The 15,608-nt window shown below is 39.6% G+C and overlaps 1 protein-coding gene across 1 annotated transcript; it reads left to right on the top strand.

The window, feature by feature from the left end:
• Positions 1–281: 281 nt before the first annotated feature.
• On the top strand, positions 282–15,571 carry TRMT10A (tRNA methyltransferase 10A). Its single transcript, XM_037509644.2, has 8 exons — positions 282–642; positions 2,612–2,815; positions 3,920–4,082; positions 4,754–4,825; positions 6,045–6,119; positions 10,016–10,165; positions 12,218–12,323; positions 13,624–15,571. Exons 1-8 carry the CDS (start codon positions 611–613, stop codon positions 13,842–13,844), a joined length of 1,023 nt encoding a protein of 340 aa, XP_037365541.1. The 5' UTR covers positions 282–610; the 3' UTR covers positions 13,845–15,571.
• The last annotated feature ends 37 nt before the right edge of the window (positions 15,572–15,608 follow it).

Consider the following 15,608-nt stretch of genomic DNA (forward strand, 5'->3'; position numbering starts at 1 on the left):
CGGTAAGTGTCCTGGCGCCGCGGCGGGCGCTCACCTACTCTTTGGCAATCTCCAGGCCAAAAAGAAAACGGCCCGCGCCGGCCTCCCCGCACTGCCAGGGCCTCCACGGGCGAAGGGGCGCGGGCAGGGGCGCGGGCACCTCGGGTCGCGAGGAAGTGACGTCAGAACGCGCCTGGAGGCCCTCCAGCCGCTCTCTGATTGGTTGGCTGAGCTCGCTGCGGAAATGGCGTCAGCCAGCGCGCCCGGCGACGCACCGCGCCGCTGCCTGCTTCGTGGTCTGTGGGACAGGGTTTAGGGAAGCGGGTGTTTTTTGGGGGCGCTTGTAGCGAGTTGGGGTTCGTCGCGATATGTGAGGGGTGTGAGAGCCCAGAGGATGAAGGGCGAGAGCGACATGGGCTCCGAAGCAGCGAAGGCGGGTTGTGATTCTGTCTCTGATGGTTGGAGACCGGGGCGAGTCGCTTTACGTCTTTAAGCCGCTTAACCTCATTCCCCAGCAGGGTCTCGCCCGGCGGCGACATGTGGGGCGTTCAGGGGGCTCACTCCCCACAGGGACTAGGCCAACTCGAAATGCGGGGCTCCCGGGGCCCGGTGCTCTGGTGCTGTTGGTCCCATGGCGATGCTGAAGACCTTTAGAGGACTGAGGTAGTTCCCATTTCACTGAACCATTTCAGGGTAAAGATTCGGCGGCTTCTCTGGAGACACAAGGGGGATCGCAACAAGAGACTTTTACTTGGTTTTGTTAACTCCCTCTCCCACCCCCACCCCTGCTCAGCCCTCTCCCCACGGGCCCTGCAGCTGGATATTACCCCAACACGTGGTTTTCCTTCTTCCTGGAAGGGAGACTGTCATAAATTACGAATACTTTATCCCAACAGTAAAATCCATCAAAGTTTTTGTTAACTTTTCCTTGGCCAAACTGCCACACCGATTACTAAATGATTGTGCCCCCCTCTTACTCATTTTGTGAGCTAGTAAAGTGCTAGGGGTTTTACCGTATCCCCCAAAAGACACGTCCGTCTTAAACGTTTTTGCCTTTGGTAAACTTTTTAAATTTGCTTTGTTATTCCCATAAGCTCTGATATAACATTGCACGTTTAAAGAAAGAGAGAACAATATACAATAAAACTGCTGAAATTATGTCCTGCAAAATTTTATCTTCCCGTATTCTAAATTGTGGGTTTTTTCTCTTAGGTATTAGATTCTTGGTACACACTTGTTAGATAATTGTAAGAAGGAAGACTTAGAGTTATTTCCAATAGAATATTTGCAAGCTGCATCTGAGCTGCATCTCAGATAGGGACAAATACCAAATGCAGTTTTAATCCTTGGTATTATTAATCTATGAAAGAGAAAAGAAGTTGCCCTGATTTGAATGCAGATTCAGTTCTAAGCAATAGACACAAAGGCATGGATAGTTAAATCCAAATAGAGAATTTTAATGCACCCGAGCCTTCCACAAAATCAGACAAGCCACAGAATCAATTTTCATATTTTGGTTTTTAGTCATCAGCAAAGTGGAGTATATGCTGTTACGTGTTTGCAATGAAATATATGGGTGAAGGGACCAAGTTTGTTTTTGATACTGTCCAAGATACACAAATCTATAGCGTACCTTATGTCAAAAAGTAGGTCTGAGCATACACCCAGGTAATGGAAATAACATTTCCCTTGTACTGTAGCATTGAAAAAACTTTTAAGATGCTTTCCATCTAGTTTCTTAAATATTTTTTATAAGACTTATTATATGACCTTTAAAAATACAGAAAATCATGTACAGGAAATATGTTTATGCTGTTTATAAGGAAAAATGGACACAATGCAGTTTTGTGTTTTGATTTTCTTTTTTTTTTTTTTAATTTTTTTAAAAGATTTATTTATTTATTCAAGCACTGGGTACAGTCAGAAGCGCGGGAGGGTGAGAGAATTCACCAGAGTCAGAGCGGGGAGCAGAGCAGGCAGACTGACGAAGTATACTGCTGAGGGGAGCAGCGGGCGGCAGGAGAGGTCTGCGCGCCATGTGGGACCCTCACCAAGTGGCCGGGGATCGAACCGGCGCTGCAGAGGCCGCGGGCAGCCTCGCAACCCAGCACTCAACCGCTGCGCCACCGGGGAGGCCCTTTTGATTTTCTTAGCATAGCCTTCTCCCTTTATTACCAGGTAATTTTGGGAAACATGGTTTTTGCTGACACCTTAGTATCCTGGCCCTGTTGATGAACTGTAATTTAGTCACCTGGTGATACTCAAGTTGTTTCTAAGTTTTCCATTGTTAAAAATATCATTGTAACACATCTTATTGTATTAATTTTGTGCACATTTTTCATCATTTGAAAAAATTTAATCTAAGAAAAATAAATTCTGGATTAAAGGATATCAACATTTGAAAGATTTTGGAGCATAGATTTAGCAGCTCCTGGAAGGATTGTGCCATGACTATTACAAATACATGAAAACTCACCATTCCATCAAATGAACATTGTAGTACATATAATTATCTGAATTTGCATTTTTATACATTGCTGACACGATAAGTTTTACTCACAGCTACTGGTCACTGATTTTTTACTTTTTATGTGTTTGTAAATCTCTGTTTAAGTCAAATATTGCTTTTCAGTTTTCAGAGGCACCAAATAATGTCATCTGAAATGTTGCCAGCATGTATTGAGGCGTCTAATGTTGAAAGAAAGCAAGACTTCAGTCAAGATCCAGGAGAGAGCCTGAAGCAAGGAAGAGCTGAAGAACTAGAACCAATGTCTAAACGACAAATGAAGAAACTGATAAAACAGAAGCAATGGGAAGATCAGCGAGAACTCCGCAAGTATGTTTCAGCATGCTAAGTGAAATAAGGCGGTAATATAGAGAGAAACCAAACTAAAGGTCAGATAAAGACAAGCTTAAAAATTACCCCTTGAAAGCTGACTGGAGCTGGCGCATCCGGAAGTAGAAGGAGTGGGGAGGGATAAGAACAAAGGAGGAGGAAGCCCAGTGGACTGTGGTGCTGGACTGTGGTGACAGCACCTGAGGGGGAGGGATGCCAACAGCAGTGTAAGCCCCCATGACCTCAAAATGCCAACAGCAGTGTAAGCCACCATGACCTCAATTTAAAAAAAGTACCACAATAAAAACAAAAAACCCAAAGTGCTTAACTCTATTTCTGTCAGAAATGTGGTGTGTTGGATCTAGCATAGCTCTTTGACACATTGCAAGTATTTGTGTTTTTATGTTTGAGGCTATACATACTGTTTGCTAAAGCTGTCAGTTGGCTGTAAAAACTGTGTTTTGAATTTTTTTTTTAGTAGTATGTTGAAGAAATTACACTATACATTTTCTCACCCAGAACCTACTGTGAGTAGCAGTACCATTTGTAAAATGATTGACATAAAGAATACAGTTAGTGTGCATGTGGTCAATATGAAACAAAAATGATCACCTCAGAGAGACCAAATTTGGGCCCAATATTGATTTTGCTAGAGCTATTACAGAGTTTGGTGAGAGCTGGTAGGGTAAAGCTGTCATTTTATAATACCAAATTTTACTGGAAGAAAATAAACTATGGTTGATGAATATTAGAGAAAGCTCTTTTTCTGTACCATATATATGTGGCTTGAAAATTATGTAGAGGATGATGAAAGTAATATTATAAACTCTCAAATTTGCTCATTAGTTTTCCTAATATAGTATAATACTACTAATAAATGAAATTATATTGTGAGGATTTGTATGTTATTTTTGCAAACTCTTCCTATCTAAAGTTTTTAGAATGACTAGATTAAATTGGTGATATTTGACCATTTTTTATACACAAAAATGGCAATGTTACATGATACTGCTGATTTAAACAAGTAAGTGTATTTCTATTTGGAAGTCTTGTGAATATCTGAAAATAGAAATAACAAAAAGTTATTTCAATAACTAATTTTAGACAAAAGCGGAAAGAAAAGCGCAATAGAAAGAAATTAGAGCAACAGTGTCAACTGGAATCAAACTCAGATGGAAATGACAGAAAACGCATCCGAAGAGATGTTGCTCACAGCACCATCCGCCTCATCATCGACTGCAGCTTCGACAGCCTGATGGTGTTAAAGGTACTGTGACTCTGGTCAGATGAGTCCTATAAGTAAACGAGGCTTCACAATTCTTAATAAGTAATATCACCATGATATAAAACTGTGTACTTACATGAATTTAAGTCGTTTTTAAAAATCCATGCCTTCTAAATTAAACCAATATGTTGCTTATTTTATTTATTTATGAACAGAGGTAGGGGAGAGAGATGTAATAGATTATAAAGCTCAGTAACTGTATTAATCATAAAGATCTGTGGGTGTTTTTGATACTTATCCTAATCAAAAATAAGAAATGTGGTTGACATAATCATTTTTTATTCAGTAGCTTGAGAAACCTGGTCATTTGAACAGTGTTGTGAAGAGAACATGCATTAATTGCCTTCCAAACAGTTTGGAAGTTATGAAAATAGTAATAATAGGACCCTAAGAGTTTGTTTTCCTTTTGTGTCTCTTAAGCATAAATGTTTTCATGAACTAACATTTAAAATGGATATGAAATTAAAATGCTTCACAGAATATTGATTCTACTTATGTTAGTACATATGGAAATTATCAAAGAGGACTTACATTTCAAAAGAAAAAAGACACCTGTCGTTCATCACTTCTGCTTGTTTTAGTCCACCAAGATTGTGGAATGCCCAGAGGTGGTTTTGATAATGCTGCTTTTAAAAATGCCCTCTGTTTCATAGGACATAAAGAAACTTCATAAGCAGATTCAACGATGTTATGCAGAAAATCGGCGAGCACCACATCCCGTGCAGGTGTGTTTGAGGAATTTAAAGCAAACTCCTGTCTCCTTTTCAGTCTTCCACAGCAGAGGCGTAAATAGTCCCAATTGCCTTTACAAGAATCTTAAAGATAATCTTCCATAGAGAATAAAATGCCTGCTTAAAAATGTTCTGGTTTTCTATTAAAATATTTTAAATATCTTTCAAGTCATTCTCCAACACTGCCCCATCATTGTCAGTCTGGCTCGTGTGGACTGCTCATTGCATTGTAGGAGAATGTCTTATAGAAGGATAATCCCTTCTGGAAGGTGCGGGAACTGCTCCTGCCTTGTGTGTGCTACAGTACCTGTTGACGAGGTTCTTTTTTGCTTAAAGGATTTTGAGTCACTGGTAATTTTGAAAAGTACTTCCTTATTTCTTTAGAGTGAGGGAGTAATTTGTGAGTTAGTTGACTTCTGTAACATAGAGTCTTTTTTTTTTAAGATTTATTTATTTATACAAGAACAGGGGTACAGGCCAGATGTGTGGGAGGGTGAGAGGAGTCACCAGAGTCAGAGTGGGGAACAGAACAGGCGGAGCCACTGAAATACACTGCTGAGGGGAGCAGCGGGCGAGGCAGGAGAGGTCTGCTGTGCCATGTGGGTCTCTCTCTCTGGCCGGCTGGAAGATGGAACTCATGCTGCAGAGGCTGCGGACAGCTTCCTAGGTTGTATCTTAACCCCTTCCACCACCAGGGAGACCCTCGAGTAGAGTCTTTCTTTACTGAAGTTGTTTAAATTCTAAGTGACCAAAAAATCAACACTGGCTCTCTGTTATTAAGAACCGGAAACTTAACATATTTTTAGTTAGATATTTGCCTTCTATCAAGTGATAATTATTTAACACTTTTACATTTTCTATTCTCACTCTTTAATTAGATTTGAAATAGGTGTCAAGGATTCCTTTTTCTAAAATCGAAGTGAGAAACTTTGCAATGGTAAAAAAAAAAAAATAACCGGTGACAAGAAAGGAAATGGAAATGTGACATGGAAGCAGGGAGTCTGTAGGAAGAGGTTCGTTACCTCCTTGGAAAGCGGGATGAAAATGTAGATGGAATATGGAAGCCAGTGGGTTGTGTTTTACACAATTTTTTTTTTTTCTAGAATGAGAATATTTTGTGTTTCTCTGATGGTCAGATGAGTGATGAGAACAGTGACCTATTGGGCTTTAATGGTCACTTGTTTTCTCTCTGTGCCTGTCAATCTCTTAACAGTTTTATCTGACAAGCCATGGAGGCCAGCTGAAAAAGAACATGGATGAGAATGACAAAGGATGGGTCAACTGGAAGGTAATTTAAATACATTGATTCTCACAAAGTTCCAAGTATGTTTATGCTTAAAGCTCTGTGTTTTGTCCATAAAATGCTACTAACTGCAGGAGTCAGCAATCTAAACTCCTCGTGCGTGCCCGCACACAGACCTAAGGCCTGAGTGGGAGCTGCTCAACAAGAATTGTCTTTTTGTACTTGCTCCTGTTCGGTGTCACCACGTTATGAACAATTCTTTAAAAATGTAAACAAAACGTTTGACAACATATGTGATAAAATGCTGTGCTTTTCCTGTTTGTGGCATTATAATTATGGAATGAAAAGTACAAAATATGTGGACTAGTACCTAGCTCATAATCAATTGATCAATAGGTAATAGTGGGTTTTTTTTTTTTTTTTTTTTTTTTTTTTTAAGAAAATAATGAGGTTAATACTTAGAACTCCTAAATTCATCCCTGAGTAAAGATCAACTTATGATTACCCACCACAGAAAAATTAGTTAGAGTTTCTCTGCTTAATTTTATTTATTTATTTATTTTATTTTTTTTTTTTTAGAAAGATTTATTTATTTATTTATACAAGCACTGGGTACAGTCAGAAGCACGGGAGGGTGAGAGAATTCACCAGAGCCAGAGCGGGGAACAGAACAGGCAGACTGATGATACACTGCTGAGGGGAATCAGCGGGCGGCAGGAGAGGGTCTGCACGCCATGTGGGACCCTTGCTCGGTGGCCGGGGATCAAACCGGCGCTGCAGAGGCTGTGGGCAGCCTCACAACCCAGCGCACAACCGCTGCTCCACTGGGGAGGCCCTCTCTGCTTAATTTTAAATCTCATATTTAGTCATCAAAACAATACCTTTGTAATTTGGTTTGATTCCCAGTTGTTTTTTTTTTTCCCCCCTCATGAAATACTGTTAAAATTTTACTGGTAAAATTGAAATGTACTTCTAAATACCCAGGATATTTTCAAACATCTGGCTTTCCTGAGTCCCACAGGTTTCCTTAGAAAGTATCACTGTTGTTGGGCAAAACATCTAAAAGAACCCTATGAAAAATGCATTATTATTTAAATTATGCAAGCTACACAATCGTGGTTATAAAACAAAGCAAATATTACTTTTTTTTTTTTTTTTTTTTGTGGGACCCTTGCCGGCAGCTGGGTAATGAACTGGCACTGCAGAGGCTGCGGGCAGCCTCGCAGCCCAGCCCTCAACCGCTGCGCCACCAGGGGAGGCCCTAGTATTTTCTTTTTTAACTATAGTGTGTTTGTCATTTTATTTACTTGTTTCTTTTTTTCCTTACCACCTTTCTCCCTCCCCCTAATTGTTAGTCTCAGAAACCTCACTTCTTTTACTGGTATCTCCTAATTTTTATAACTATTTTGCCTTTTAGTGTGTTGAATCATCTGTATAAATGTCCAGTATTTGTTTTTGTCACTCTGACTTGCTTTATTACATTGTTCCCTTGAATTCCTTCTGTATTGTTGTAAACGGCTGCATTTCATCTTTCCTCATGGCTGAATAATATTCCATCGTGTGGCTCTATCACATCTTCTTAACCTGGTCTGTATCAGTGGAATTGGGGTTATTTCCATTTCCTATGGCATGTTGTGATAGACATAGTAGAACATACAACGTCGTGAGTTGGTGATTGTATGCTCTTGGGTAGCTGCCCAAGAGTGGGATTGCTGGGTCTCTGGCATTTCCATTTTTACCTTTTTTAAGGTAAATCCGGATCGCTTTTCAGAACGGCTGCACCAGTTCACATGCCTGCCACCACCATAGTAGGGTTCCTGCATCCCCGCGTCCTCCCCTGCACTTGTTGGGGGTCTTCTTAATATGTGCCTTTCTCCCAGCTGTGAGGAGTCATCTCACTGCAGGTCCTCCCTCTGTCCTTCTCATTGGAAGCCCTACTGCACAGATCTCCATGTCTCTGTTGAACTTCTAGGTACACCCCTTAGAAAATTATTGAGATCTGCTGTTCATTTGTTAATGGGGTTGTTTTTCATTGATAAATTGAGTAAGTTTTTTTTATATTGTAATATATTATTATCTTCTCCCATTCAGTATGATGTCTTTTTTAGTGTACTTATATTTTCTTTAACTGTATAAAATCTTCTTAATTTTAGGTTATTCCAATTGGTTATTTTTTCTTTTAGTTCCCTTGCCAGAGGGATAGCATTCCTGAATATATCTTTATTGTTGATGCATTTATTTCTATATATTTTGTCTTTGAAGATCTTACTGCTAAGTCTGATACACCTTGAATTTATTATTGTGGATGGAGCTAGAGAGTGATCCCACTGACTTTTAAATGTATTTTTAAAAGAAGGGAAAATTTTAAAGGGGTTTATTATTTTCTCAGTGAAACAGAGTGAACATTAGAGGGAAGTTCTAAAATTGGAAGTGGACTGGGTTCTGTTTCCTTCCCTGTGGTGCCCACTATCCATGCATGGCTATTGTACTTTTGAGATGCTTTACTGGTTTGTTTGATACATGCATGGTACAGTCAGAAGTCGAGAGAATTGAGCAGAGCAGCAGAAGGACAATCCATTATCGAATGTATTGTACTTTTGAGATGTGACTGGTCTGGGTCCAGTAAAATACAGATCGGATCCCAAAGACAGTGTAAAAACAGAATATAAAATTTCTTGATAAAATTCTGGGTATGCTGGTTTGAATGTAGTGTATTATTAACATCACCTACTTTCACTTTTTTTAGTGTGGCTACTAGAAGATTTAAAGATTAAAATTGTATATGTGGCCACATTTTCCCTGTTGAACTAAACCATTCTGTTATTTGCAGTTATTACCAATAGGTTGACAATTTCCTTTTGAAGTACCTCATCCTATTCAGGGAAGCACTAGATTCTTTTACTTTCTCACAAAGCCACTTCTCAGCATAACAAACTTTCCTTCATATTCATTAATCTCATGATGATTGTATTTATTTTATCACTTACCTATAGTATAAACATTTTCAAAGATATTAAAATACAAATCTAATGTTTACGCCTATTTTCCTAGGAAATAATGTACTAATTTAGAAGAGGCATACTTCATTAGTTTGTGGCTTGTTAAATTTTTTATTTATACCACCAGCTTTCCAGAAAGATGTGAATTTTTTGGTCTCTAATTTTTTAGGTCACCCGGGGTCGTTTATAAGGAGTATGTTTATAATACGTAATTTTCTAGAAAAGTGGTTGTTTAATAATCAGTAGATTATGTATTCTAAGTGAGAAACCTCCTACCTCGTGTTTTATTTCTTAAAAATTCTTGGGTAGATGCCATGAGAGTCTGGTGATGCTTCTCCCTTTATTCTTTCAACTGTAGTTTCCAAAATTTTGATTGCCAGTTGTTACTTAATCTCGTATCTCTCACCTGACAACTTTAGGGAAGGTGATTTCTAATGTGCGTCATTATAGAAACAGATACTTCGAATTTATTAAATATAAACTGTTTCCTCTTGATGATTTATGTAGAGGAAGTAATTGGAAAAGGCATTCTTTGGAGAATAACTGGCAAATATGTGACAAAAGTATGTTTGTTTGGTAGAATAAAGTTAGAAATATATGTAGTGTCACATTCCAGAAAGACTAAATAGCTAAGTTAAGGAGTTAGAATTTGTTCCTGTAAAGACGGAGCATTGCAAGTAGTGTCCTCAGAGGATGAGCCTTGTCGTTGCATGGAGCTGCGCCTGCTGGGGCCTGACACACCAGGAGAGCAAGCCCTGGGGAGGCCACTTAAGTGACTGAGATGCGAGGAGACGGGGCAGAAGCAGGTTCAGAATAATACATGGATGATGTTCTTTCAGACACTCCTGTGTTCTGGAGTGGGTTTGTCTGGAGAAAAGAAAATCATTCTTCATCAGTTTTCACGAAATCTTATTAATAACATCAATCCCCTGTGTCTTAAAGGATATCCACATCAAACCAGAGCACTATCGTGACTTCATAAAGAAAGAAGACCTGATTTATCTTACATCAGACTCTCCTAATGTCCTAAAGGAATTAGATGAATCAAAGGCCTATGTGATTGGAGGACTAGTAGATCACAACCACCACAAGGTACTAAGCTTGCGTTAATGCTTTTGCTCATTCTTGAAATTGACACTTTTCTTGATCCTAACAGTGAAGCTCATGATCTTTATTGTCTAATATATTTTAAGTCACCTTCCTAGCTGATCAAAGCATTTCACATATATTAGTTTCTTAACCCTCACTCCATTATGAATCTACATTTTACACACAAAACCTAGAGGTGAGGAGAAACTACGTTTGCAGTCAGACAGAGCAAGCATTGTAGTCGGGCAGATCATTCTGAGGCCCGCAGCTTCAGTGATATGCTGTGTGGTAGGAGAGGCTGCTGCTACCAACTTCGAGGTCATTAGCAGTCAACAGATTTATACCCAAACTGGTAAACTTTTAAATGTGATATTTTTATCAGAGGTGTTTTCGGTTCTCTTTATTTTTTTTTCCCCCCATCTCTTCCCACCTCTTTATTCTTCTTCAAATGAAAAATTGCAGAAATACACTTTCTAAAAGAAAACATCGGGCCTCCCCTGGTGGCGCAGCGGTTGAGCTCTGGGCTGCGAGGCTGCCCACAGCCTCTGCAGCGCCGGTTCATTCCCCAGCCGCCGGCGAGGGTCCCACAAAAAAAAAAAAGAAAAGAAAACATCATTGTGTTACTTTGCCAGCGACTTTGCAGCACAGTAAAATCAACCCAGGTAAAGCACAATCATGTTTACTGTGTGTCTGAGGAAATGTTGTCAGCAGAATAATGTAGGGACTAACTTGTCATTCTTAATTAGCACTATTGTGCATAAAAACTGTCTTCAGTGTCGGAAACGTGGCTATCAGCCTGTCCACGTGGTAGCCATGGGGCAGCCGAACACACAAAATGTGCACCATGTGATTAAGAACTGGCTTGGCTTTTTTTTTTTAGTTGTGATTAATTTGAATTTGTTGTCAGATGTGGCTGTAATTGGGTGGTGTCGTGGGGGATTTTACAGAATGATTTTTATGTAGCCTTTTTAATTTTTCTTAGTGGAAAAATTTGTTTCTTATGGAGAACCAGTTTTTTTCTCTCAGGATGTATTTCTCGGAACTAAAATAATTCTGATTCCAAAAGCATGCAAACTCAGAGTTTATTTATCCCTAAAAACATGCCATCTCATCGTGGAGGAATTGAGCCACTCTTCCTCCTGTTCTGTCTTGTGGCTCTTTTAGTCTCGGTTAGACCAAGTTTTTTTTTTTTTTTTTTAACAATTTTTTTTTAAAGAGGCACGTATTTTATTTATTTGTTTGTTTGTTTGTTTTGTTTATACATGCACTGGGTACAGTCAGAAGCGCGGGAGGGTGAGAGAATCCACCAGAGCCAGAGCGGGGAGCAGAGCAGGCAGAAGGACCGAAGGACACTGCTGAGGGGAGCAGCGGGCGGCAGGAGAGGTCTGCGCCCATGTGGGATCCTCCTCCGGTGGCTGGGGAGCAGCTGGGGATCGAACTGGTGCCGCAGAGGCCGCGGGCAGCTTCGCAACCCAGCGCTCAACCGCTGCGCCACCGGGGAGGCCCTCAGTTAGACCAAGTTTTAAGGATTTTGTTGTACAAAAAGAAAATTTATATTCATCTTTCTTTGAATTAACAGGAAAAAATTAAATCACTTTTCAATTCAGACTTACATTTAATTTGTCTCATGTTTGTGCTTCTTAGTGTTACATGATTAAAACCTAATTTTATCCTTAGGAATGTTATGGGAAGAGTGATGGTGCTTCTTTGAGAATTTGGTTTGAGCGAGTGTGTGGAAAGGTGACAAGACATTTGCTACTGAGGCCTGGCCCAGTGTTTTCTCTGGTTCTTCCACTAAGGAGCTCTGTGACAAAGCAGGGAACAATTGTCTTGGTTTCTTCATTTGTAATTTAGTTAAAACAAGTATCCTGAACTGTCGGACTGTTCTGTTGCCAAGAGAATGTGAAAGACACCCAGACACTTGCTCATGCGCACACACACACTCATTTCTTCAGCTAATACTCTGAATTAGTCTTTCCTAAATATTATGTATTGTCATAGATTTTGTTGAAATAATTTAATGTTCTAGTCCAAGTTATAGTATCTTTGTTTTAGGGACTCACATATAAACAAGCATCAGATCATGGAATTGATCATGCACAGCTCCCCCTTGGAAATTTTGTGAAGATGAATAGTAGAAAAGTTTTGGCAATTAATCATGGTAAGCTATAAGGGGAAACCTGAAAATATACCTGAGTGTACATGATGAAGAATAACACTACATTTAAGTTTTGGACGAGTAGAAAATTCATACCTTGCTAGAAACAGTTGTAAAATGAAATCATTTGTAATTTGAATAGTAGGAATGATACATGTATATCTTAGAAAATAGTAAAAATGTAGAAAATTGTAAAGAAAATGAGCTGGACAGTCGTGCGTCTCTTAACGATGGGTATGTTCTAAGATGCATTGCTGTGCACTCTCCTGGTCTGGATGCGATGGCATGTACTCACACACCTGTGCAGCCTCCTGCAAACCTTGGCCGTTGGGTTAGCCCGTGGGGACCATGTCGACATGCCGCCTCTGGTGGACGGGAATGTCTTTAAGTGACACACATCTGTGATTTCCCATCCAGAGATACTTAGTATTCACTTTTTGGTGTATTTTCTTACACTGCATAAAGTGGTATAAATCTGAGGTGTTTCTCCTGCCATTTATAGTTTTATTTTCCCACGTCATTGAATTGTTAATGGCTATGTGATAGTCTATCATCGGAATACGTAATGATTTAACCATTGTTGAATTTTCTTTTCTTTTTACTATATTTAAATTGTAGAGGACATTGTTGGGCCTAAATTGTGGCCTAGACTTTTGCCTTTCAAAAAAAATTGTATTGATAGTAGTGATGTTAGTTCGTACTACACAACTATTCATTGAGCTCTTTTGCCTGCTAAACACTTTATAGCAGCCTCTCGGGAGTTACCGAAATGAAATTATTGATTCAAGAAGTGAATGTCTTCTAAGACTTTTGATAGATGGTACGTAGTTATCCAAATTAACCCTTCAGCAGTATATTCAAATAAGATTACCTTGGAGACTTGACCCCTAATGTAGACAGTCTGTTTATTCCAATGTGAAAAAACAACAAAAACAGGCAGGACTCCCCAAATGAATGGCTCTTCACAGGAAAGAAACCTAGATCAGTGGTGACTTGCCTCCTGTGCCAGGCTAGCACATGAAAGCTAGAGAAATGGATGAAGATGGAAGAACAGGGAGGAGAGGGTAGAGGTCCTCTCTGCTGACGGCAGTGGAGCTGCCTAGTTCTCACGGGCAGACGCAGAGCACGTGCAGGTTGGGAGTCTGGTGACAGGCTGTGACGGCACCAGGAGGCTCCTGTCAGAACACAAAGTTGGTATCAGGGCTCCCCGGTGCCCTGTCACAAAAACACAGTATAGTTTAAATGCAGATGCGACATTGTGGTGAGTTGGCTGAGAAATGTATAGAGTCTGTCTTTGTTGCAGTGTTTGAGATTATTCTGAAATACCTGGAAACAAGAAACTGGCAAGAAGCGTTTTTTACTGTCTTACCCCAACGGAAAGGAGCTGTTCCCACAGACGAAACCTGTGGAAGTTTTTCCAGTGACCAGAAATCCACCAGGGTTGGAGGTGGATTGGACAGTGATTCCAGTGAAGAGCAAAATAGCAGAAATGAACAAGATTCACCTCATGAAGAAGAGAAATAGGATAAAGACGACCGCACCACATCTGTTGTGAAGATGTCTGTTTCACACGAAGGTCCTCTAACTTTTTATTTATTGTTTTGTTTTTTAGTTGAGGGGAAATTAGGAAAAAATGAGGTACTTTATAAAATATTCAAATTGGAAGAAAATTTCATTTTCTGTTGTAAATTTTTTAAAAACTTTTTACAGCTAAGTGATAGCAAAATTTTTGTTGTCGCTTAAGAGGATTTAAATGGGTAAGTCTCTGTATAGTTTTGTAAGGCTTAAAAAATAATTTGAGAATTTTACTGCTAAGTCTTCATTCTCTTGTTTACTGGATTGTGTTCTTCAGAATGTGCCTTCAGTTTTATGTTTATATTAGTGTCTTTCACATGTTTTGCTTATTTGTGGAGACAGATTATTCACAAATCTCTGTAAGTACCCAGAATGTTGTATATGGGAGGTTACTTTCTATTTGCAGCAGTTCAGTTACTTCAAAGGCAGATAGTGATTATGGGAATATATGTCAGATTGATAATCACTTATTTTTTGGACAGTGGAACCCTTTGTTCCTCCTTCGTTCTAAAGCAATTTCTAAAAGGTATGAATTATGAATACAGATTCATAATTCTAGTAATGGTGGAAAATGATTTCAATGAAAAAATTTAATTTGGGGGACTAGATTATTTTAAAGCTGTTGAAGGATCACCTTTATCTTCACCTAAACTAAAAAAGAACAGCTTTTAACTGTCCTTGCTTTCCATATATATACTTTGAAGATAAAATATCCGTTGCTTCATACAGTGGATAAAGGTAACTTGGTATGTACGTCTGCCCACAATGATGTAATGCCCACATGAATGTAAGCCGGTGCTTCTGTAAATACATGCGTGTGTGAAAATGTGCATGACTGATTCCCTCTTCTGTCCACATCATGTGCGATCCTGTCCCTCGTTGGTGATAGCCGGGTGGAGCTGCTGTACAGCTGCACTATTTCTGTGAGTAGTTTGTTGAACAATACTAAGGAAGAGAATTTAATAAAGAGCAAAAATCTGTAAGCGTTGGAACTGGCAGGGGAATACGGGGCTAAAGGAGATGCTTTAGTTTCCCGCTCATCAATGCCGACCAGTTATGCTGCAGGGCAAGTTGCTTTCCTCTGTCAGCACGAAAGTGAAATCTCAGAAGCCTCTGCTGAGTTTGGGTAAGTTAAGTTTCCGTTCTTTTAGTTGTTGATATTTCAAATTATATATACCATTTGATAGAACATTTATTGGTTTTAATATTGATGTTCAGTTTTTTATTTTTTATTGCTTTATTCTTAATAATCGTATTGTTATCCGTTTAAAGTATGAGCAAGGTGTGTAAATAAAGAACAACCCCTACAATTCTAGAAGGAAAAAAGTTAAACACGGGGAGGGACTCATTAGAGGACTACATTGTTAGTTTTCACTAATTATAAAAGGCCTCATGTCAGCTCCCTGGGGCTGCCAGAGCAAATTACTACAAACTGGGTGACCTGAGAAAACAGAAGTCGATTCTCACAGTTCTGGAGGGTAAATGTCCTGAGTCAGGGCGCCAGGGGGACCAGACTCCCTCTTGATCTTTTGGCGCTGGCCATCCGTCCCTGTGTTCCCCGGCTTGCGGGGTATGTCATCCCAGTCTCTGCTTTGCCATCATGTAGCTTCCTTGTCTTTCCTGTGGCTGTGCGCATCTTCAGCAGTTTGGTTCTTATATCATCTTTTTTCTTAATGCATCCTTATGATGTTTGGGTTTGTTTAGGTACCTACC

The sequence above is a fragment of the Talpa occidentalis genome, unplaced genomic scaffold, assembly GCF_014898055.3.
Source record: "Talpa occidentalis isolate TD23 unplaced genomic scaffold, MPIMG_talOcc4v2.1 talOcc4.13, whole genome shotgun sequence".
NCBI lineage: Eukaryota > Metazoa > Chordata > Mammalia > Eulipotyphla > Talpidae > Talpa > Talpa occidentalis.